The sequence below is a fragment of the Channa argus genome, chromosome 15 (assembly GCF_033026475.1).
Source record: "Channa argus isolate prfri chromosome 15, Channa argus male v1.0, whole genome shotgun sequence".
Taxonomy (NCBI): domain Eukaryota; kingdom Metazoa; phylum Chordata; class Actinopteri; order Anabantiformes; family Channidae; genus Channa; species Channa argus.
The window spans coordinates 13,890,210-13,915,807 of NC_090211.1; the positions used below are offsets into that span (position 1 = coordinate 13,890,210).

At 39.7% G+C, this 25,598-nt stretch overlaps 2 protein-coding genes across 3 annotated transcripts in view; one reads left to right on the forward strand and one right to left on the reverse strand.

Moving 5' to 3' along the window:
* The window catches only part of LOC137099919 (dynein axonemal assembly factor 5-like), a 29,552-nt gene extending 23,371 nt beyond the window's left edge, over positions 1-6,181 (reverse strand). The window contains exons 1-5 of the mRNA XM_067477353.1: positions 5,616-6,181; positions 4,770-4,954; positions 2,268-2,392; positions 1,950-2,068; positions 324-556 (exon numbers count right to left, since the gene is read on the reverse strand). Coding sequence (XP_067333454.1) covers positions 324-556; positions 1,950-2,068; positions 2,268-2,392; positions 4,770-4,954; positions 5,616-6,153 — 1,200 coding nt within the window. The 5' untranslated portion in view covers positions 6,154-6,181. The remainder of the gene's footprint in view (positions 1-323; positions 557-1,949; positions 2,069-2,267; positions 2,393-4,769; positions 4,955-5,615) is intronic.
* Positions 6,182-6,911: 730 nt separating this feature from the next.
* prkar1b (protein kinase, cAMP-dependent, regulatory, type I, beta) overlaps positions 6,912-25,598 on the forward strand; it is a 54,928-nt gene continuing 36,241 nt past the window's right edge. The window contains exons 1-4 of one of the 2 annotated variants that reach the window (XM_067477355.1): positions 6,912-7,079; positions 8,314-8,501; positions 19,573-19,743; positions 20,902-20,993. In XM_067477355.1, coding sequence (XP_067333456.1) covers positions 8,328-8,501; positions 19,573-19,743; positions 20,902-20,993 — 437 coding nt within the window. In that variant the 5' untranslated portion in view covers positions 6,912-7,079; positions 8,314-8,327. Of the gene's footprint in view, positions 7,080-8,313; positions 8,502-16,499; positions 16,926-19,572; positions 19,744-20,901; positions 20,994-25,598 lie in introns of those variants that run through there. The other variant, XM_067477356.1, reaches the window with a different exon arrangement.

Sequence of the window (25,598 nt, forward strand, 5' to 3'; positions counted from 1 at the left end):
GATATTAGGGAGTGTGAAGAGGGAAGAGAACAACAGGAAGTCCTTTTTTTCCAATATACTGCACATCAAAGGTCTACAGATTCCCTCCATATAAACAGGTGCATCCCATGTCCTTGAGCTGTTTTTATACTAGTCTAAATTGAGGACAGTAGATAAGCTCAAATATTTCTAGAAATGCTGAGTCAAAGCACAACACATGTCCTGAAATCTTGTCATAATTGAAATATCACAAAATAACGATCGTTAAAAGGCTGAAAATCACAATAGCATGTTGTTTTAAAACTGCAAGTTACATTCTGTCCCCACCCTCTTTTGAAACCTACATTGATGATGACGCCTTTCTCTGTGTCAGTGCAGGCCCGGTAGAGGGTGGCGAGGAGAGGCTGCAGATGCTGGGTGCTGTGGTCCTCAGCGTGGAGGAGCAGCACAGAGAGCAACTGAGAGGTCCTGATCCGTGTCGAAACCAGCCAGTCTGTTATATCATGGGTAATGGCCGGCACAAGCCTGCCGAGGTTCCTCACCACCAACTCTCTGCAGCCCAGCCCTGGGCGCTCCACTGGCAAAATGAAAGAACTATTTACAATGGGCAATCATGTTAAATATATTTACTGGATGCATCGCAACATCTAGTATTGTATCTTTATGACATCTTGTGGAATTTACTGACAATATTATCTGAACACTACTAAACAGTATCAAAAGTAATGATTCATTTTTCAGATGTATGCTGGCTTGAATTAACTGTGTGGCATTTTGTATAACTTTTAATAAATACGATTTCTCCTCAAGGAACTTGTCAGACCAAGAGAAACACATTCCTTAATACCCATCTATATTTAAAAATCCTGCTTCCATCTTCTCCCTCTTCCCTCTCTTTTGAAACCTTTTCCTTATCCTTCTCATAAAAGCACACTAGCAGGAAGGGAAGAGAGGACAAAAGGAAGATAAATCAAGGAAACACACTAGGCAAAGAAAAAACAAGCCCCTTTGTGACTATCTTTTAATGTCCGACACGGACCTCTTCACATTTGGTGGTCTGGATTTACAATGGCATAAAAAAGACAAAGAGGGAAAGAAAGCCTCCTCCTTTCCACTTCTGTCCCCTGGCACAGCCCCTATACATCTGTACTGTCACATGTTAAGCTGAGGATAACCTAAAGTATAGGAGTGTCTACCAAAATGTAGAATGTGGAAACTGCAGCCTACAAGCTTAGTCTGACCATATAAGCAATAATTCCAAGCTTTAAGGCAGACATTTTCCATTCCAAATCAGTGCCTGTCCTAAAATCTACACTTTGGATTATTTTAGCTAATAATATCAGGAAGCTGTAAAACAGGGGGATGATTTAAAGCAGCAAGGTTCACTGACTACATATAGTAAATTTACATTTTATTTTCACTGGTGTGTCACATACTTTATAATATATGGGAAGAGACCAGTAAATGTAATGCAGAAAGACACACGTAACACTGGAATTTACACACCACTCCAACTTTCCATTCCAAAATTAATCTTTCTAGTCAAACAGCCAAATAACAGTTCAGACCAGTGTCATTAATTAGCATGTTAAATCAGAAACATTCCCACAACTGTAATTAATTTAGTTGCAACATATTTTAAATCCCATTGAGACTTTAAAGGTGCATGATCCCCTGGACTTCTTACATGACGGCAGCACACGTAATATGTACACGTATTTCTGTTTGCAATCGACACACTTTACAGATCAAATGACTGCACATGAGAAAGTGAAAGGAAGACCAAATAAAGTGTATCTTTTTACCTGCAGATTGTAAAAATGTAAAGTAACTGGGCAAATTGCCCTATTGAATGTCAGAATTTATTGTATCTTATCTAATGTTAAGTTTGAATAAAGTCTCTTTCTATCCATCATTTCCCAATATCAACAAAAAATGCCAAACAGCAGGGAAAAGGCTGAGTGCCTGACCTCCTGGAGGGTAGAAAGGAGGAGGAGAAAGGAGGAAGTCCATCTTGTCCTTGATATCGTCCTCATTTTCTTTCTCCCATTGTGCGCCTACCTGCCTCCACAAATCAGCTGCTAGAAGCCTGTAGGAGAGTGTTGAAAATAAGATCATCTTACCAATCATAAACATCCTCAGCATTGTCAATACTGTGCATTGTTGTAGATATCTGAAGGTTTCTGTATAATATAACTCCCCCAAACCAGAATAATATTATATAACTTATAAATGTGTTATTATACATTAAGAAATGAACAGAAAACTGTTGCAGGATCCACTTTTACCTTATTTCTTGGATCTCATCATCAATGCTGCTCAGCAGGAGTGGGATCAATTTGTGGAAATAAGAATATCTGTCTCTCATGTGAAGTAGCCAGTTGCCAACAACTGCAGTTACAGCTTTTCTCACCTGAATTAAAGGAGTGAAGGACAGAGAGATTGCATCAGTTTACCAAACGCATGTATAACTATGGAAGTGATGTATCGGTTAAATGGAAAACTTTTTCATCTTTTCCTTTCGGCCGTTCCCCTCAGGGGTCGCCACAGCGAATCACCTGCCTCCACCTAACCCTATTCTCTGCATCCTCTTCTATGACGTTAACTACCTTCATGTCCTCTCCTCTGAACATGTCCAAACCACCTCAATCTGGCCTCTCTGAATTTATCTCCAAAACATCTAACATGAGCTGTCCCTCTGACGTACTCATTCCTGACACTATCCATCCTCGTCACTCCCAAAGAGAACATCAACATCTTAAGCTCTGCTACCTTCAGCTCTGCCTCCTGTCTTTTCTTCAGTGCCACTGTCTCCAAGCCGTACAAAAATCACTGGTCTCGACACAATCTTTAACATATTTCCTTTAATTTTTGCTGGCACTCTTATCACACAACACACCTGGCACTTTTCTCCATTCAACCTGCCTGCACACACCTCTTCACCTCTTTTCCAAACGCTCCGTTGCTCTGAACCGCTGACCCTAAGTACTTAAAGTCCTGCACCTTCTTCACCTCTGCTCCCTGTAACCTCACCATTCCAATAGGGTCCCTCTCATTCACACATGTATGCTGCCTTATATTTGCTGTGGCTAACCTTCATTCCTCTGCTTTCCAGAGCAGACCTCCACCCCTTTAGATTTTCTCCCACCTGCTCCCTGCTCTCACTACAGATCACAATATCACCTGCATCATAGTCCATGGAGATTCCTGTCCAACCTCATCTGTCAGCTTGCCCATCACGGGGGGGCTACGATCGGATCCTGCATGCGACCCCACAGTCTTACAGCTCTCATACATGTCCTGCACCACTATAACATACTTCTCTGCCACTCCAGACTTCCTCATACAACAGCTCCTCTCTCTTCACCCTGTCATACGCTTTCTCTAAATCTACGAAGACACAATGCAACTCCCTATGACCTTCTTTGTACTTCTCCATCAGCATCCTCAAAGCAAATACTGCATCTGTTGTACTCTTTCTAGGCATGAAACCATATTACTGCTCACAAATGCTCACCTCTGCCGTTAGACTAGCTTCCACTACTCTTTACCACAACTTCATTGTATGGCTCATAAGCTTTATTCTGTAGTTGCCACAGCACTGCAGATCTCCCTTGTTTTTTTTTAAAATAGGCACCAGTACACTTCTCCTCCATTCTTGGGGCATCCTCACACTCCAAAAAATCTTGTTAAACAAACTAGTCAGAAACTTTGCCACCTCTCTTAGACACTTCCATACCTCCACAGGTATGTCATCAGGACCAACTGCCTTTCCACTCTTCATCCTCTTCAACATTCTCCTCACTTCACACTTACTAATCTTTGCTACTTCCTGCTCCACAGCCGTCACCTGTTCTACTCTTCATTCCCTTTCATTTTCCTCATTCGTCAACTCTTTAAAGTACTCCTTCCATCTTCCCATCACCCTCCTGGCACCTGTCAATACAGTTCCATCTTTATTTTTTAATCACACTAACCTGCTGCACATCCTTCCCATTTCTATCTCTCTGCCTTGCCAACCTGTACAAATCCACCTCTCCCACTTTTTCCCACTTTACTGTCCAATCTTGCATACAACTCCTCATATGTTCTTTTTTTTGCACCTTGAAGCTGCATGTCCCTTCACACCTGTCTACTCTCTTCATTCCTCTCACTGCCCCACTTCTCCTTGGATAACCTCTTACCCTGTATACAATCCTGAAATTCCTCGTTCCACCACCAAGTCCCCATGTCCATTTTCCTCTTTCCTCCCTCCTACCTGTCTGCCCGATTACATTAGCTGTAGTGGTCCAGTCATCTGGAAGGACCTCCTGAACACCAAGAGTCTGTCTCATCTCCTCCCTGAAAACTACACAACATTCTTCTTTTTTCAACTTCCACTACTGCCTTAGTCCTCTTCAACTTCCTTACCACCAGAGTCATTTTACACACCACCATCGTGTGTGTCTGGCTACACTCTTCCCTACCAATACTCTGCAGTCACTGATCTCATGAATAACAACTTAGAAATCAAGATCTAGTCCACCCAAGTGCTTCTCCCTAGCCTTTTATATATCTTATATGCAACCACAAAGGGGCAAAAGCCAGTGTCTTCTTTTCCCAGTCCCAAGTCTGGATAAATGCAGAGGGTTGTGTCAGGCAGGGCATCCGACTGTAAAACACATGCCAAATTAAACATGCAAGTCAACCCTAACACAACATGCATTATAATCTGACAAGACAAATGTGAGCCCTAGAAAATAATAATTCATGTGGAATTTCTAACAGTGGATTATTTGAATAAACTGAACCTGTGGTGAATCATCAAAGAGTCTCTGAGCCAGGTGAGAGAGCACATCATCCACATTTTTCCCAGTGCCATGCTGAATGACCGCTCCAGTGGCTTCGATGACAGACACTCGTACTCTTGAGTGCTGGTGAACAATCGTCTGCATGAGAGGCTTGATAAGACTTTCCGCTTGCATGTGAAATTTCTCTGAGTAGAAAGAAGTGAAATACATTTCAGTCCATTCGATTCTATGATTGTAGAGCTGGGTGAAATAGTAAAATGAAACCAAATACATCATCTGATTTTACAAAGTAGTTACCACAATATCAATATAAAGTTGAGTGAAAAGTTTGCATTCCCTTATAATAAAATGCCAAAAAAGTAAAATACATACTACTGCCATGTAAAAATCCAAAACAAACAGTAGGGGACATGAAAAAAATCCAGAGAGGCAACTGGGAAAAAAAGGACCCATTTCCACAGTCATGTGTACTTTGACCAAGTCTGAATTGGAGTATGCTAAAGAGCATGTGAACCAACTGTATCAGTTTATGTGGTCTGATGAGACCAAAGTTGAATTATTTGATCATAATTTGCATGGGTATGTGTGGTGAGAAAAAAACTCCAACACCATTCCCACAGTCAAACACAGAAAACAAATCTTTGTCTAAAAAGTGATGACTTGATGTTACTACTGTGAAATTAGACCATTTTGCTATTTAGCTAGTTTAGTCCTTTAATGTAAATTTACTAGGTCAGGCAGCTGCGCAGTAGGGAAAATAGGTTTTTTGCCGCAGACATGTCTGTCTGCCTGCCTGCCTGGATACCATAGCAACAAACTTTATCGACAACAAAAACTTTCACCAACCTGGCACACACTCCGCAAATTTTATTGTGCATTTGCAGCTCTCTCTTTTGACATCTGGAAAGGGGTCCACGATGGTCCTCTGCAGTATAATGATCATTTCGTTCAGATAGGGCGCTAAATTCTTCCCGCACACCTCTACTATCAGTGTCAACGTCTCAACAGTAAGTAGCCGAAGCTCCTCTGCCGGTTCCAAAATCTCTTTCTCCCCGAGCCTTTGAGCCAGGCAAGGCATAATATACGGCAGATAGTCCTCGGGTTTGGGAACACAACGAATAAACTCTGTTATCACCACTATCGCTGTTTCTCTGCATCTTTCCATCGGATCTGACAAACATTTGAGAATAGGCTTGAGGAGTGCAGAGAAAACATCCTGTAAAACGCTACTGGGAAGTCCTTTATCCACAGTCTCCCTCTTGATTTGGTCCAGAGCTCTCTTTCTTGTCGACTTGTTGTCTTCGTTTAGACAGTTTAAATGTCGAGCAAGTCCTCTCAAAATTTCCGAGGCTGCATGCTCATCTCTAGCCACCATTGTCGCCATCTTGACTGTCACTACGGTAACTGCACGACAAACAAACGCCTGCTTTACGATAGCTGATTCAAAATCCTAAACTTTATTTGTCATAATTTACGTAGACATTCTTCTCAAATGGAGTTATCTTCTTTCTTGACCTCAATTGATCTATTCGTGTATTTTAATGACAATAAACTTTTTAAACTGAAAATTTGATAAAGTCGACTAAAATGGTAGTCTAAAAGTTCTGATTCACTGTTGACATAGGTTAATAGTGCTATAAAATTCATTACAAAAATTGAGAAAGAAACTAAATTAATAAGTTGAATAACAGATAATATGGTTCATACAGCCCAGCATGTACTGCGTCTGACGATTCTTGTAAGAAAATAATTTAAAAATGACTAAGAGATGCAAAACCAATTACACAGAAACATGCCCCAAATGAGATGCAAAAGGATCACAAAGGCAAACAAAATGCAAAATGTTTCTTAATACGTTACACTTAAATACTCGTTCCCGTGGGTATATACGGGACACGCTGATGATAGTACTATGCATAGACCAAAGTTGGATTTCAGTGTTTACATTTTTCATATAATGGGGTGATTATTGTTAAGGGGTTAATCAGTTGCACTGAATAAACGATATAACTATTGATGCAGTCATGGTTCTGTTCAGTTGTTGTTAGAGTGGAACCTCCCGTTTCACTATAACGTCTGCAGGTGCAGACGGGCTGGCTCGTGCTAGTTGCTGCTGCCTCGAGAGCGCCGCGGCGGTCGAGATGATGAGAGATTGACGTCATCGGGACTGACGCAGAGCGAGCCGAGGTTAAAGCAGAGAGGCAGAGGAGCAGCAGCAGCAGCAACAGCATCTCAGCTAACAAACGATACCTCACCAAATTCCCATCACCAGCGAGGTGTTTTCCCACTGAGCATCCTCCAGAAATAACGGTAGGGACACCAGCGAAAGCACCGATTAGACCGTGTTGTTGTGAACACTGATGGCCTTGCCCACTGTCCCGTTAACGTCGTGGTAGTCGTATTAATTTCCCTTCGTTGCGATTTGGTTTTCATTGTAAGCTTAGCGTTAGCAAAGCTAACTGGGTTAGCCCTCTAATGGATGCAATTGAACAGGTGCTCTGTTTCATTAGCAGCTCCAAAGTATACATGACTAAATTGTTTAGCCCAGCATTTGCTGGGAAGAAAATACACTCAGTAGAAGGTCCTAAAGTCCATAACAGTTCTGATTGTGATTTATTATCAACCATATCGTAGACGTGCTTTGTCTTTAAGGAAGTGATACAGGACAGTTGACGGTTAGCTACACCTGCTTAGCTTCCTGGCTTGTTATGAGACAGAGTCTATGTCATTTGACATGACTAGTCTGACCTCATCAACGCTGTTTTCAGTTGTCTTACACTGTTACATAATTTGCTTTGCCTCGACCTGATGAATTGCTGAGGTCTACTAAACATTGTCTGTATTTAAGAACCAGTCTACAACATGTTTATGTTCAGTCATTTTTCCAGAAAAACACATACAATAGCATAAGCTGTTATTGGTAATTATTTAGCTTGTACAATGCACTGTATTAAATTTAAATGTAGGCCATTTTAGTTTACCTTAATCTTGTTTTGTGGGCTGGTTGCCTGCCACCATTTAAAGACATGCACATTTGTACTGCTGTCACCATAAGAGTGGTTTTTACAAACAAAAATGCCAGGGCAATTTTTATTGTGATATGTTGTTGCAGTTTTAGGGATGTTACTTGAGAAGAAGTAAATAAATCAGATAGAAGTGTCTCCATTAGGCTAAGATTGCTAATTACCTAACCAAATGAAGTTGCTTCATTGCAATCATTGAAAAATCACAAAAATATAACATAGCTATAATACAGTACAGCTTACTGAATTGTAGCATGACCCACAAAGGTGTAATGCCAACTGACAGCAGTTATGTCATGAGGTTCATAGAGAAAATGGACAGGGTGTGAAAAGTTTAGTCATCCCCTTCTCACAATCCACGGGTCCTCCATTCTCCATGCTTGTTGCACTGTGTTTGCTCCCCATTTTTCCTCTTTTTTTTTTCTTTTTTTTTTGTTTTTAATCATCTTCTTCCCTGCTACTCTATTCTGTTTTCCCTCCCCTCCTCTCATGAGCCACCCTGTTTTCTCCCACTGCCACAGAGATAAAAGATAAGATGGCCACCTCCTCCACCACTCTGGAAGAAGACGAGAGTTTGAAGGGCTGTGAAATTTTTGTGCAGAAGCACAACATCCAGCAGATCCTCAAAGAGTGCATTGTGAACCTCTGCATCGCTAAACCTGAGCGTCCTATGAAGTTCCTGCGGGAGCATTTTGAAAAGCTGGAGAAGGTTGGTGATAATTCCGTGTTTGTATGAATTAGGTTTGTCAGATTTCGTCTCATTATTTGTAACGTGGAGCTCTGTGTTGCCTGAAACCTTGGTCAGGTTGAAGTTCTTATTTTAATATGCTTTTAACCTAAGTACGATATGTGACATAAATGTTCTTTGCAGTGTGTGCAAGTTACTAAATAGTGATGTTTCAAATTTGAATTTCATATTTCTCTGATATTTATATTTTTGCATTATATATCATATTAAAATACTACCTACAGTCTCGTTATTACAAACCCATTGGTGGATTGATGAAATTAGTTTAGGATAGTTGTGTGAGGGTAAAAAAATATTTGTTACATTTTATCTGCTCAACTAATTTTAATAAAAAAAGTCCAATTAGGCAGGCAAAGAACATCCCAGACTACTATGTTGAAAAAACAAAAAACAGACTATACTCACACTTATTTATTTATTTATTTATTGTCCTTTCGGCTTATCGGTCGGCTTAAGTTCAGGGTTGCCATAGAGGATCATTAGTCTGTGATCCTGACTCGACCCTCCCCAGTTTCTATCGGGCTTGGGACAGGGACTGCGCAGCTGGGGATGTTATAATAAAGCTTTTATTTTCTTCGTATAATATGAAAATCCATTAGGGAATGTGAGAGGAGTTCAAATAAAAGGCCAGTGTCCTGTTTGTAGGCTCAGGGAACAGACTGTACCTGTCTTTTTTTTTTTTTTGTCCTTTCGGCTTATCCCGTGAGTTTAGGGTCGCCACAGTGGATCATTATCTGCATGTTGATTTGGCACTACCGGGCTTGGACCGGCACTGCACACCTGGGGAGGGGAATGGGCTGTTAGGGCTTCAGTGTCGACATATAGCCGGGATCGGGGGTCAAACCACTGACCGTGTGGTTCGTGGACGACTGCCTTTACCAACTGAGCTACAGCCGTCCCCAACAGACTGTACCTGTCTGTCGGTCTTGATTTTTCTTTCTGTTTTTAAGCAGAGACAACCAGAGTAACACATTCAATAAAAGGTATCTGCTATAGAGAGTAAAGTAGGTTTTATGAATTAAGGCAAAAGAAACATTATAACTAGATAGCAGATTAAAATTGGGGGAGCCTCTGAAGCCCCATGGCCCATGAACAATATAACTGCTCATTTAAGTAATGTGTCATACTGTATTTACTGTATAATATACTTTTTTGAGTTGAACAACTAATACTAGGCAGTGCACTGTACTGTAGATTCAAAGACATAATGCTTTTGAGTCTTTTAAGAAGTACTTTTTGTTATTGTTATGTTGGGTACACGTTATTATTCCCAGTGTGCCTTTTTGGCTGTGACCAAGCAGACAGTTTGCTTATGAGTGGATCACAGGATTTGTTTATGTGAACAATGGACTCTACTCTTACAGAAATAGATGTTTGATGTGAAGCTGTAGGCTGTTGATGTTGACCTGAGAAGAGTTCAGGCCTTGGAAGCAGTCTCCAACAAGAGAAGTGATTGTTGCAGGTCTCAGATATAGAAGCTCAGAAAGTCACCATCATGATGCCTGGAGGATGATTTCCATTATTGCTGCAGTGGTGTGCTTGTATGTGTGATAGCTTGTGAAAGTCATCTGATTTGATCTGTTTTTAAAAGGACACATTATATTTTACACAATTTTTGTTTTTCTACATTACTGCAAGAGTACAAGTAAATTGTTCCTGTATTTTCAAGTAAATAATCTATTATTTCCTTTTTTATCTATCCTGTCAAACCAATCCAACTTGTAGTTACAAAAGTTTGCGGCCTTACTGTAGGGCTAGGTTTTAGGAGAGAATGCAATAAAAGAATTAAGATCAATGTCAGGCTGCTTTCTTTGTCATGTGTTCCTTCTCTTGTTTATCTGTTTTCATTAGTCTACTATCAGAAACTGGAGCAGTGGTCTTTAAAGCAGACATAGCATTGAACATTGATAGTGGAGCTACTGCTGCTTGGTGTGGATAAGGCTGCAGAGTCAGAGAGGCAGCATGAATGCTTATAGATGTGACACAGGTCAAATGAAGCACAGAGTAGCGATTTCAGTTGATTCATGTTGTAAAATCTCATCCACTGCACACCCTAATTGTATCTCATCTCAATGGCAAAGGAGCCTAACAGATTCTTTGTTTTGATGTTGTAATGTGCTTAATGAGAAACTGTTCTGGCACATTAATGTGCTGACCTCCTTTAAAAAGAAAACGAAAGGATACAATTATACTGGATGATTATCTAAATAGCTAACACAGATAATCAGCTATTTTATGTGGGCCTGTATTTTCTTGACATCGTCTGTACTGTCTGGAGGTAACAATAGTAGCCTGCTACTGTATTGCAGTATAACTGCTGAAGTAGTAGCTTTCAATCACTGCTGCTGCTTACATATAGAATTTAATCAGACCTATCTTCACCCCTGCATCAGCTTATAGGCTGTGATTATAGTGTCCACTGAGGAGGTTGGAAATGTGTGACTGTCATTCCTCAATCTCCTCCTGCAGCAAACCTACAACACTGCTATAAAAATAATAACTGCTTACATGATTGGAAAAGTAACAGCTCCACATTTGTGGTTACATGACAGGAAATATTGTTTTGAGAAAATATGCTATTTGAAATTCAATAAAAAGTGCCTCAATATCAAGATGACACATTTTTAGGACATCTCCTAAGCAGTAATGTTTTCACTATATAATATAGTACATCAGTGTATGTTTGTTCAAAAATCAAAATAACATCAGCTTGGCTGGAGCTGGCCTTGAATAGTTATGGTTTGCACAATGATCAGTGAATTCATGGTGTAAACAAGAGCTTGGATTTAATAGCACCAGGCCTTCACTGCTCTAAGGCACAGGGTTGCCTAACAGTCTTCCAGGCAAGCCGTTCAAATCTGTTCTTGTGTTGACAGGTCAGTCATTGGTGGAGTTCATGTCTTTTAGAATGTGGATTTTTTAAATTTTCTATTGTAATTCTTAGGCAGTGTTATAATGCACAAAATCTGAATGGTCTTAATGAGCTAATATATCTTGTTTCACAGTGCAAAGAAATACCCAACAGAATGGGAAAACTGTGTAAACATGCTAACATATAGAGAATTCAGAATGAAGGTTTTCAGGTCTCTGGTTGTTCAGATGAGGTACCTCATTGAAAACAGAAAACAGACAATAACATATTTGTCATCACATTTTCTCCTGTACTTCACCCTCCATGTTTGCCTGTGTTCTTCCTCCTCTCTGAGCCATGTTCATCAACACTTGTCGTCCACTAGAGGTAGTAACCTAGGCAACATAGGGATTGTTAGGCAGTAGTCTAACCTGTTCATGGAGCTCTTTTATTCACAAACGTTTCACAAAGTATACTACTAAGATCTCCCCTAATTTATTATTTGCATAGTGTCTTTTTCATAAAGTATTAACAGTCCTATCTGAAAAATCTTTTTGTGTCTGTTTTTTTGTCTCTGTCTCGCTAACGTTTCCCATTGGTCTTGGTTTTTGATGTTATGTTTTTTGTTTTTATGTTATGTTATGTTTCTTTCTCTATTTGTTGTCCCACTACTACTACACACACACACACATATACACAAACACACACACACACTGACACACACAATCGAGCATACAAAATCCTCAATATCACTAGTTTGCTTTTTACTTTTGTTCAATAAAATAACATAAGCCTTGGCCACAGGGTGAGGTTGTGAATAGGAAACTACCAAGAGTCTTGCAACTATTCATCCTGCCTGTTTATGTATGATGATAATGGCTTTAAACTGTTCCAACAGTACCTCTCTATCAGCCCAGCCCACAGTGTAATTGCTGAACCCCAATTTTTAGCACAATTGATGGGACATCTATGCTTATTAGTATTTAAAGAATCTAGACTGTATAATCTTTTAAAATAATTTTCTCTTTTTTAATATCATTGTTATTTATTGTAAGATTTATGCAGAAGTCTCTTTTTGATGGCCAAATTAATACTGCAATCACAGATTTATAGACAGGGATAGCTGAAAGTGACAGGACTGAATGTGTGAGTGTGGATATGTCACTCAGTATATCAAGTGTGAAGCTTCCACCACAGATGTTTTATTGAGTCAGGCACATTGCATTATATTCACAAGGCTCAGGTGTTACTTGGCAAAGCCATTTGTTGCTAACATTGTTTTTGCCACATTTGTGAAAATTTGTAAAGACTTAATTTCTTGTTAATCCTTGTTCATATTGGTGAGTTTCCACCACAGGAACTTAACTGAACCATAAAGCAGAGCTTTCTGGAGCCTCCAAAAACCTGAAATTGCAGATAAAGCTGGTCCAATGTGGTTTGCTTTTCCACTAAGCTTTTCTCTTCTGTTGTATTTAGTTGCTGTTTACACCTTTAAATTTCCTAAATATTTGCATTAATACAAGTGTATAAACTGTTTTTGTGTCTTCTGTGTATGTGTATACAGTATCAGTATGATTGTGCATTTGATCCATTTTGGTTAGGATTAAAAGAATGCTGCCTGTGTGTTTTTAGGCTCACAGGGATTTCATAGGTTTGCCTTACTCCTGGCTTTTTGCAATTTCTCCCTTTTTGTCCCTTGTTCTTGTTTGATCAGCAGTTATAAGCATGCAGATTTTGTCTTCACCACCTGAGCTTCCTTTCATGTCTTTCTTACTAGTATCATGGGCATTTTTTATCGGTCAATGAAAAGCCAGAAAATAGTAAAAATAAATCCAACATTTATTGGAAACCCACTATGACACCTTTTTAGCGTTTTTCTGGCCAAAACATGTTTTTGTCTTAAATTGTCATTTAAGACAAAAAGAAGCAGAAAATTACTTAAATCATGATTAAATGTAACTGTCCTCTTGGTTTTTTTTTGCAATCTAGAATAACAGAATCAGGAGAAATTGACCCCTAATGAACAGTAGCAAAATTAAGAAACACAAGTTGGATGTTTGTATCTTTTTGTGGTTTTCTATCTTTCTGTTGTATGATAGTTTTACAATGATTATATATTGGCATCTAGCTTCTCTCAGCATCACAAAGCTTGTCAAGTAAAACAAATGTAAACTCTATTACATCAGCTCTGATTGTGAATTATCCTGTCATTTACATTATAGGAGCGTTACTCACTGTTTGTCTGTCAGTATATCAGTCAATCGGCCACTGTCTCTCTGTCCCATGTAAGATGAGAAGTCTTTCCATGTTGCAAACTATTCAGCTGTCACCAGGAGCTGTCATAACAAATCCAACAATCTCCTCATAGGCTTTTGATTGACAATTTGTCAGAAAGGTTTGGTTCTTGTCCTAAGAGCATTTGGAGGAAGATTAGATCTGCCTTTGGAATGACTTTCTTACCCTCTACTTTCACTTTTGTTCTTTTTACTTATGTTACTCAGGTTCTGTAAGCCTATTTAGACCAGGCAACATATGCATGTGTGCGCCAGTGTCACCTCAGTTTTGCATCTCCAACTTTATGTCAGTTGCAGCTACTGTGTGTACTTTCCTTAACACCATGCTAGGAGCAAGGTATTCTGTCATATCTGCCTGGGGAGCACACAAAGACCCAGGCCTACACCTCCTCCTCTGTGACCCACCCTGGGGCCCCTACAGGTAAGACGAACCCACACATCCCCTGTTTTCCGGTGGATTGTCTTTGTCTTCAATCATCTGCCCATTGCTACCCATCACAACTGATTTGTGATTGGTGTGCTTTATGCCTAAAAACGTGTTAGGTATTTAGCACTATCATGCATGAATTTTGGCCTGAGATGTAAACCAGTGCTATATCTAAGCAGCATTGGTTAAGCAATCACATTGTTTGTAGTTTGAGTAGTTTTAATAAAAGCTGCAACTTGCAGCTAATGTTTTTTACTGGCAGTTTTTTCTCCATAAATGAATTCATATGTAAGGTTCATAAAATATTAGAAAATTCTGCAACCCCACATTAGGTTTAATATGTTACATAGTCAAATATACTCTCTACAGGAAAATGCAATAGACAAACTAAAAGTGGGGATTTTTTGTGAAAACGATTATTTTTAAAAATCTATATTTATCTTTTGAATTATTCTCATTGCTTAATTTGACACCCCAACAGAGTTTCAGTTTAGATTGCATGGTACAGAAAGTAAAATAACTCCCACTAAAAACCTGTGAGCATGAGAAAAGTGTACTTGCAATGCATTACAATGCATATGTAACTGGATAAAACTACTTTGTTCCAACAAATCATCTAAAAATTATTGTAAGGGGGTATGATTTATTTTATATTTATTAACTTTTTAAACTTTTAAAACATAGGCAGGTTAACATTATGCCATTTATATTGCTAATAGACAATAGGATAGGATAAGGATAACTAGACAAATGTATATATATGTTGCAGTCTCAAAGAGAATGAACATAATTTTACTGCCAGGTCAAAGCCAGTCCACATTTATTTGTAATACTGAAGCTTTCTGCCTATTGTGGTGCTGTAATGGTTTGGAACAGAGTGATGAGTAGATTGTTAGACTGGTGGTGGATCAGTTCTCCAAGCGTGTGTGTGTGTGTGTGTGTGTGTGTGTGTGTGTGTGTGTGTGTGTGTGTGTGTGTGTGTGTGTGTGTGTGTGTGTGTGTGTGTGTGTGTGTGTGTGTGTGTGTGTGTGTGTGTGTGTGTGTGTGTGTGTGTGTGTGTGTGTGTGTGTGTGTGTGTGTGTGTGACCTTGCTGTTTTGGTTCACTCACAGTTTCAGCTCCGGCAGTGGAGTGAAATTGTCTATGTAACTGGACAAGGACCTAAGATAACTGCTGATGGATGTTTCATTTTCTAACTGATGTCAGACAATACCTTTATGGAAGAATTAATACTTTGATGTATTTGCAGTGTGAGCCCTTTGATCCTCTCTGATAGGTTGAATGCTTTTGTGCTGAGCATGATGGGTGGTTTGACTGATTAATTTTGTTTAGTCACAGATGAAATTAGTCAGGACCTTTGTTTGTAACTGCCTACTGCAAATTGGTTCAGGGAATTAACAAGGGAGGGCCATTTTAATATGACTCATTTATAAAAGAGCTGAAATTGGAGTTCATAATGGTTTAATAACAGTGACTGTACATAGAGCGAGTTGAATGAGATTGGATGTGTGTCATCTTTTGTCTGTGTCTTCATTCTTTGGGTTAATCTCCAACCCATAGCCACTCTGTCTCTAATGGACAGCCAAATTTTAACAGAGCTTCTGTGTCCTGCTTATGCCTGTGTTCTCTGTCTCCTCCCCTATTTCTCCTCTCCTGTCCTCAATGTCTGGCACCCAGCCTCCAGTGATGATGCAGGAAGAGCAGAGGAGAGAAGGACAGAGATAGGACAGAGATGGGACATGTTTTTTCAATTACAAATTGCACTACCTTAGATTAAGAAGGGGATGGCAAAAAAAGCTGCAAGTGAACTGCAGATATATTGCTCATAGATACCATGCCTTAAACTGCCTTAAACTGCCTACCCTGTATTTGTCTATACATGTTGAACCCAGGCACAAAGTCCTGACTTGACGACTGACCCTCTGAAAACGTGGGTGGGACTGGAGATTTGTAACTGTTGGGAAGGACACTGCATGGTACAGAGTGGCATCTGGCACTTGCAGTGAATGTATGGGTGATGATGCAGCTCTATCGGAGCTGCTCACAGGCATGCCATCTGTTTAGAACAGAAGTCCATATTAAAGGCATTGACGTTTTCCATTCTGTGAACTGTATGACTACATGATGTGTTAGTGAGAGAGAGGGAGAGAGGATCTGTCAACACGCATCAAAGCTGGTGTGTGTGTGAATGTATATGTGTGAGCCAATGTTTCTTCCTGCTCAGACTCACCACTAACTATTCAGGATGCTCACAGTACCCAGTTGTCATAGTGACAGGGGAGAAGCAAGTGGAGCCTGCTCATTGCGCCACCTGAATGTGAGAGTGTGTATGCAAGAGAGGGAGGTGGAGAGGGAGAGGGAAGCTGGGAAACAGAGACAGATAGTTGCGCAGGGGCGAAGGAGAGACAGGGTTTTTGCTGTGATCAGTGTTTTCATCAGTCGTCTTATTCTGTAGCTGCTGTTGTCGTGAGGATTTCAGACATTTTGATCTCTCTCGCTCTCTCTCTCTCACTCGCGTGCGCACGCACACACACACACACACACACACACACACACACAAACTTGGATTCTTTGCCTACTGCCATACACACACTCAGATCTGAGTGTGCATACAGCATATACACAGAGCAGCTGCTGTCCTGGTGTGGAAAGATGATGCTGCAGTATGGCATGTGTGGCAAGTTTATATGAGATTAGCATGTATGCGTGTTGATTCTGATGCACACTGTGCACACACATTTTGACCTGATGTCTGGTGCCTCTAAAAGGCTGAGGGACACACAACAGGCCTGACCAGGGGCCCTCCATGCCATGGTAAATACTCCTCCAACCAGCCCTTCCTGTAGTTAACTCCTAGAACTGATCTGTGTAATTTCATAGATACAGAGATGTGCAATGTAAAGCTGCTTGATACTAGTTTGAATGATCATTAGTGACTGTCCTATATGACAACACTGTTTCCTGGTTATTTTGTTGTGCATTTGACTTTTACATTGCCTGAAGTAAAGAGAGAAATATGGACCTACTTTAAGCACTTCTTTATTCTTTATTTTAAGTTTGCCTTTGCTGTATTCATAGGATGTAGTACCTGATTGCAGACTTGGCCACCTTGATTAAGCTGGAGTGTGTGAGCTCTTCTTTTTCCCCTGCAGTCTGCCTGTGCACATGTTTGATTTTGTGTGTGTGTTGCTGTTCTCTGGCTGTGCCTCCCCTTTTTTCCTCCTGCTGGCTGTGTTCCCTCAGCCAGTGACTCATTATAAGCATAAATAATGCCTATGCATGCCTTAGAATTTATTTGCTCACTTCTTTAATTGGTGAGTATGTGTGTGAACATGGTTTTTCACAGACTGTAACCAAAGCATCAGTGTAACCTTAGGAGTGAAATCAAGAGAGACTGTGACAAAAACATCAGTAAATAAGAGGATAATAATTCAAAAGTGTAGACTGAGGAACGCTTCCTAGAATGAAACTGACTGATGGCTTGTCTTTATTTTAGCATTATTGTATTAGCAATTTGCTGAATTTGCTGATTCAAATAGATAGTTGAGACAGCAAAGCAAAAAAGTGCTTATCTTACTCATTTGTGAGGTCTGGATTTGACTGTTCTGTTTGTCTCAGTTGTTTGGTAACGTGACAATCTCCTCAACATCACCTACATTCCCATCTCTGTCTGGTGCACTGTCTATTTGAAGTCTGTTTCTACTTCTTTTCTATTTCTATCCCTCTCTGTCAGTTTATGAGAAGAGTGAAGTGGCAGCAGTTTTTACTCATAGCTCAAGGTTTAATGTAACTCTTCCCCAGCTCCCAGCTCCTCCAGGTCTGTTTTTTCCCTTTCCTTCCTCAAGTTTTGCAGGGAGAAAATTTGCCTTAGTATATTTTAATATAAAATGATGGTACCTGTATTAGATAAGGTGCAATGGTGATATAAAGCCAGTAACATGTGGCTCCTTTGCATCTTTACTTGGATTTCCTATTCACAGCCAGGATGTGTATCACTGCAAGCTACTATTATATTGTTGTTGTCCTTTTGAATGATCAATAATAAAGCAACTGTTAAAAGCTCTCAGTTGAATTTAAAGGCTTTAAACTATGAAGGCTACATTTTATTATTCTCTTTGCACAATCAGAATAATTAAGCATGACTAGGCCCCCAATATCGACTAAGTAATTTTATTACAGCATATCTTGATGAACATCAATTTCAATACAGATGCTGAACTAGGCCTTTGTCATTGATAATTTTCCATTATTTACTATTCCACTGAATGTTTACTCAAATAATTATTTGTTCTATATAATAATAGAAAATACCTCAGTTTCCGAAATCCCAAGTTAATGGTTGTTTGTTCCACCAACAGTCTTAAAAGTTATTTACTTTAGTGTCATAGATGACAAACAAAAGCAAATCATAAAAATAATGATCTATGTTCATGTCCATTGTCATTTTGCTTGACGTTGTCAAATGATCAACTAGTAGTTTCACTTCTAGCTGAATGAAAAAATAGGCCTTTCTTGGGGGCATGGAGAAGGCTCTATGTTCTTTTACAGTTTTTTTCTGTCTCTGTGGTGTTTTTGTAATGCAGTCTGAATTACACTTATTGCCACATTTGCCATCTGAGTCTTACTGTTGCCTGGAGCCTCAACTCTCTAGGACAAGTTTGTTTATTTCTAACTGCACAGTAGAAATGAAATGCAGTGAGCCAATGAATCAGCAATCACTGTTTCACTTTAAAAAAGTATAATATTGTGAAAATGTGCTTCAGATGTCGTTGGTGGACAAAATTATGAGGTGATGAATAATCATGCTGTCAACGTACCTCCTCCCACTGTGCTATCAAGCAGCAGAAAAAAAGGAATGACCACATAGTGCCAGCAGGTGAACACAGAAGAACAGCAGCCATTGTTAGTCCATCTACACAGAAAGTGTGTAGAAAAACACTGCAATAGAGGCTGGCTACATTTGCACAAATTGTTTCTTTCTCTTGTCTGAGCTCTGTCACATATTAAAAAGCATTTAGTGGTTTTATGGTGTACTCGTGCTAATGTGTTAACTTAGTTTGCAATCAATAGTTCATCACCTGTCAAGTCTTTAGCCGTTAAAACAACAGCCAGTCACAGCCATGTCTTTATTCATTGTTCTTTTCCTGAAAGGAGGAAAATATCTAGTTGAGCCCTTTTCCCTCTCTTCTTTTTTTCTAATATTTGATTTCACTTCATTGCATGCTGGCCTAACAGTGAAGAATAGGACATCTCCTGTATTGTCAATGAGGGTATTCTATGAGCTGGTTAAGAATCCACATGACACTTGATGCTCTAAGAAAATCTTGTTTGTAGTTGCATTAGTTTTCCTACACATAAATCCTTTTTCTATACCTTAAATGAAATTTTGAAGGGTACTGTCTCTCTCTTTCTGTATCCTTCGATGCTTGATCAGTCTAAACTCCTCTCTCGTTTTTTACAGGAAGAATGCAAGCAAATCATGGCACGTCAGAAATCTAACAGCCAGTCGGACTCACATGATGATGAGGTATCTCCCCCACCACCGAATCCAGTTGTCAAGGCCCGGCGCCGCAGGGGAGGGGTCAGTGCTGAGGTTTACACTGAAGAGGATGCTGTCAGCTACGTGCGCAAGGTCGGTCTTGGTCATTGAATGCATAAACCAACATCTACTACATATCAATAGTTTTGCTTTTCTAAGTGTTGGGCACACATGTGAAATACCAGTGTAATTTCATTGATTTTCTCTCATTTTAAATTTTAAAAAGTTTAAATTCATGCAGCTTACACAGTTGGTTTTAAAAACCTTAAATAAAAAACAGCTGAATTTTTGTGTTTTACGGTTTGGCTACAGAAGAACATATTTACATTTCCATGGCAAGTTAGAAATTACAGACTGATTCATAATTTTAAGCGAATCAAAGGTAGTGACAAGCCCCCCCAGCGGGTGACAGTCCTGGAACTAGATTTTGTCAAGAATGATTAGAAGACTGACCTAAAATGTGAATTCCTCCACCTCACTCTTTAGGCCAGACCAGACTCTGTCCACTGAGTATCCAGGTCCAAATAGAGCAAAGAGATAAATATTTGATACTTTTTTATTTTATGTGATGTGGTTGTGTGTGTATTTTTGTTCATTTTGTGCACAGTGCAGTATGGTCGGATTCATGTGGAAACATCTGTTAGTATAACTTAATTATAGCTTAGCCCCTCCTCTCTCTGACCACCAGAGACAAAACATGTGCACATATACTGTACATGCACACACACACATACACATGATCCCTCTCCCAGACATTCTGCTCAAGGGTTTAGGTTAATCATATTTTTCTTATTTTCAGTTTTTCTGTTTTTACCTTCTTCAGTTAAAAGAGTCTTAAGGTTTTTACCAGGATGCCTGTCATAAATACAAATTTTTACACCTTTTTCTTGTAGCTTCAGACTTTGCTGTTCTTTTTTCATGAACTTACAAACACACACTCATACCACATAGTCTGGGACATGAAAATGCTTGTTTTATAAATGAGTTCAGGCATCTTGAGTTTTTAAGGGCTATGTGACATTTTGACTGTAATCCCTGAACAGATGGCCTTTCCCAAAAATACACAGACACATGTGTGGGATATTTCTTTCATAGTTTGCCAATATACTGCTCTTTAATTACTCATTTTGGTCTGTTTTTGAAGTTTGGGCTATTATGTGTTTGTACTGGTTTGTTTCATGCACCCACCTGCATTATGTTGTTGTTGTAGTCCAGTTTATTGTAATAGATAATATTTCTTTTTCTACACAGGTGATCCCTAAGGACTACAAGACCATGACTGCCTTGGCCAAGGCCATCTCAAAGAATGTGCTATTTGCTCACCTGGACGACAATGAGAGAAGGTAAAAACTCGTGTGACCCTAGTTCATACCTTTAAACAAGAACCACTGTGATGCCAGCAAGCCAAATGTGTGTGTGGACTATGAGTCTATGTTTGTTAGCTGATAAAATCATGAATGGGCCATTGTTCTAGTTGGGTGTATAGCCCTTGTGGCCACTGTGTGCCAGTGTTTCCTTCTTTAGGAGCATCTCAAGTCTATTGAGACACCAACAGAGAGAGAAAAATGGGTGAACGCAAACACTCGTTTTGTGTATTTAGATATGGGTCATGGTGCACAAATACATTGCTCAGATCAACAATTCTTGCCAATGACTCCCTCTTCCTCCTTACCATCTGCTTCTATTCATTTTTTCTTAGCTTTCTCTCCATCCTTCCTTCTGTCCCAGAGCTCCACTGTTGGCTGGATCTGGCTCTGAGAGGGGAGGGTGTGTTGTGGGAAAGTCTCTCAGGTGGCTAGCTGTGCCGCCTGCCAGCCGGGATAATGTTTCATTGGCGGGGAGAATCCATTATGCCCCTTGGAGAGGAAAACACCGGAGCTTTCCTGTTGGCTAAAGCATCCACTGTCCAAACCCAAAACGCACATTTTCCAGGCTTTCGTCAGCTGACAATTTACTGTACTCCTTTGGACAAGCACGAAGGACACTGATTGCATGTCTATGCTTCTGAAGCAGCCCTGAGCGGAGTGTTACATTTGATAGACCCAGACAGTCTGAAAAACCATGTACTTGGGTGGCAGATTAAAGTTACACTGCAAAAATAGGAGGCAGTAGACCATAAACCATCAGGTTTTAATGTAATTAAAGGCTCTTGGCAGGCTAAGCTATGTAATGGTGGCGTCATCATCCCATGAAACCATGCATGATGAAGAATTTATTCGACTACCTGTCATGTTTGCTGTCTCGCTACACACAGCTCGCATTAACCACTAATGCTGTACAGAAAACCATTGTTGTGGGATTTGTGGTTGAAAATGCAGCTAGCAGTACTGAAAACTCTTAGCTTGTGAAATCCCTCTGATTTGCAAAAGATTGCACAGGGACATGGCAGTTAGTTGGCTTAACCTCATTCTCCCAGGTCTTTATTCCATTCTCTGTCACTCACTTAGTCGCCCTCTCTTACTTCTGTTTTTCCTCACTCTTGACTTTCAGCTGATGATGCTGGACAGCTGGCTGGTCGCTTGGTCACAATGTGGTTGTTGAGCCTGAATCCCCTACAGGCAGTATTTTGAGGTTTGGCAAATGTAGTCCTCCTCCCGCTTTCCTGTAGTCCTCCTCCAGCTTTTCTGCACAGGGCTACCAGATGTCCTTTGCCTATAACATACTCACTGTGGAGCTCAAAACATGCTCTTCATGGGAATGTTCAGCACAAAACCTTGCCTAAGAAGGTGCATGTGGGATTTCTGCTCAACCTCATATGTTGTATCATACTGATAATTTACAGTAATTACCATTATCCATATTATGGTGGAAAACAAAAGCAAACTTAGTTTTAGAGAAATCATTTTTGGCTTGTTGATGTCTTCTGTTGTTGCCATCAATGAAGTCACCGTCACTAAAGCATTGGCTTCTATAGATTTGACAGAACTGCTCTGACGCACATTAGCAGATGGACTCTGACTACGGGGCCCTCTGTGTCTGCCTCTCACGCCTTCCCTCTTTTTCGCTGTTCCATTGTTCTGCAAACAGCTGGTAATTTGGACTATCAGATGTTCTTGCACATGTGGTCTCATGGCTGAGAAGGTAGTGACAGTTGATCATTGCTCCTGGTATGGACCTTAGATATCAGGTGGAGGATTAATGCAGGCATCACTGGAGTTGGCAGAAGCTTGCATCCAAAACTGCTTTTGTTTTTCTTGACTGATAATTGGCATAGTTGGATAGATTTAAAAAATGGCTTTTTGTTTGTTTCAGAGCAGTGTGTGAGGATGAAACAGAAATACTAGAGGGCTAATAGCTCTGTGTGTGTGTGTGTGTGTGTGTGTGTGTGTGTGTGAGTGAGTGAGTGATTAGTCACTCAGTGGTTATGTAAACTGAATACCATGCGATTTGTTCCCCCATTAGCACTATATTATGCTATCATCCCCTGCAGTAATGGGCATGAAAACAATTGAAAACAATGAAATCCTCTTTGCTTCTTTCTCTCTCCTCTCTTCCTTCCTCTCATCACTTATTTTTGTTGCTCTCCTTTTTTTCTCTGTTGTCTCATCCTCTAGCACCTTTTCTGTTTATAATCTATCTCATCTTCTTAAGTCACCTATCTGCATTTCTAGGAATCCAAGGAGACCATACTGCCTCTGTAAGCAGTATGATTTTATTGAGCTTAATAACACACTTGTTGACCAAATTACTTTTCACTTACTCTTTTCTAGTTATCTTGTGTCCATCTTAAAAGGATTGTGTTTCGACAGCAGTCATCTATCATGCTGTGTTTTTGTAGGTGTGTGTAGGCATTTCTGTGTGTGTGTGTTTGTGTAGTTTAATTTTATTGAACAAATTCAATACTTTTAACTGACAAAATATCGAAATCTCTACAGTGAAAAAAATCCAGTGTTTATAACTTGGGTGTTAATATCCTTATAAGATACCAACTTGCTCAAAGAGGATATAAACAGTAAATAGATTGAAAATGTACTTGTGTTTATTTTCTTACGTGGTGTCCAGCCACAAATAATTAATGTTTCAGCATTGTAGCAGGATTAAATTAATTTCTTGGTTAGTTAATTTCATATTAGCTTTAGAATCAGCTGAATCTCTTAACTTTCTCATATGTGGTTAAATGATAAAATAAATTATACAATTTTTGAAAAGTATAAAGTAGTATAAATCCTTTCTATAAACAATGTAAGTGCTAGCCCAAGTTGAGATAGAAAGAGCAAAATTATGAAGAGGTACAGGAACGACATGCCTACTAGTGCTGCTCTGGTACAAAGGTGAAGCAAACACGTGCATAACCTGCGCACTTATACTGCCATTGCTTCAACTGATGAAGGTGATTACATTATCATGAGAAACATACACAAACCACACACACCAAAAGATACTTTCTCATAAATGCATGTCAGACTGTGTTCCCAGTGCATCTGTTACAGCTGGGAGTGTGGAGTCTTTGATTAACACACCATTCCATATGTCAAACTTTACGGCCTAAAAGTTTCTGAGCCCCACCAGCCATATGAGTTTGTGTTTGTGTGTGCCTGTGTGCGTATCTAGTCTATCTTTTCTCAGCTGCCTCGAAGTGGAACCTTAAAATGTTTTTACTTTCAGATTTTAACAAAAGAAAGTTTATATTAATAAAGGGCAAAAAAACTTGCCACACTAAAGAGGTTGTAGAACTATTGGAACATAGGAGGTCAACTGTGCTTTTTTTTTACAGTACAGTGTACCAGTGCGAATGTACAGTAGCGGAAGCAAATGTATTTTCAGAATATTTTGTTTTGGTGAACAAAAAGGGAGTAAACACATTCAGTACCATTGTTCAGCTCTTTGACCTTGACTGGCTGACGTCTGAACCTCTGCCATGCTGTGGCTCCCAGTGGACCATAGGGTCGACTCCCTATTTGCCTCCCATTAGCTGCTGCAATGACCTCATTATGATATGCTCACACAAACAGACACACAGGCACACAAGATAAGCTAAGAACAGGTGTTTGATTTCACGTTGTGCTGAGCCTGCTTTGCTAACACCCAAATCAGCCTGCAACCACCTGTCCCAATAGTAGAATCATACACTAGTTGTTACCATATTGACTGAAACTATTATCTGATCTTGCCATCTGGATGCCTGATTATTTTATTTTGGTTTCTGCTAACGTACACCACGTGGATGATAGTTTGCAGGTTAATTGTTTTGATAAGAAAATATCAGGTCACCAATTTCAATATCTGGCCACAGCCACATTGTCAAGTATACAGATTTGTGTGTGTATGTGATTGTGCACATATACTCTGTTTGTGCAGGTGTGCATTCAGATGAAGTTTGCCAGCCTATCTTTCCATCACTTCCTACTGTTAAATACTACTCCACACAGAACCAGTCTTTTAATGTGGTACATAAAAGCGCTTTCACCTAATCACTTGTTCTTTTAGTTTCTAGTGTAATAGTGTTTATCTAACTTCCTACTGAACTGATATGAAATAAAACTTCAGATAGCATTAGAGTGTATTTTGTTATTGTATATTATATTAATGGGTTTGTCAGATTTTAGGATTAATGACCTTGGTGATAACCCACTTCCTTATGTCTGAGTTCAACAGTGGAGAGAAGGCATGAGCAATTCTTTAAGGTCACATTCAGAAAAAGATTGATTACACAAGAAGAGGCCTCTGGGAAATCTGTTAGAGGTGCATTTATTTTTCCCTTGACACAAACAAAAGACACACACGCACAACATAAATAACACATATATTTGCTCGTCGGCTTGTCTTCTCTTTTTTGACTTTAATGGACTCATACAACAAAACACTCTCCTGGGGACAGTACTGACACGAGAATGCCTGTTCTGTGTATAACCACATAAATAGTCCAGCAGGCTTGGGGAACCCCTGCTTATCCCATTCCTGAGCTGTCTTGGCAGAGTTTGTAATATTCAAAAATAACATTGCCATCT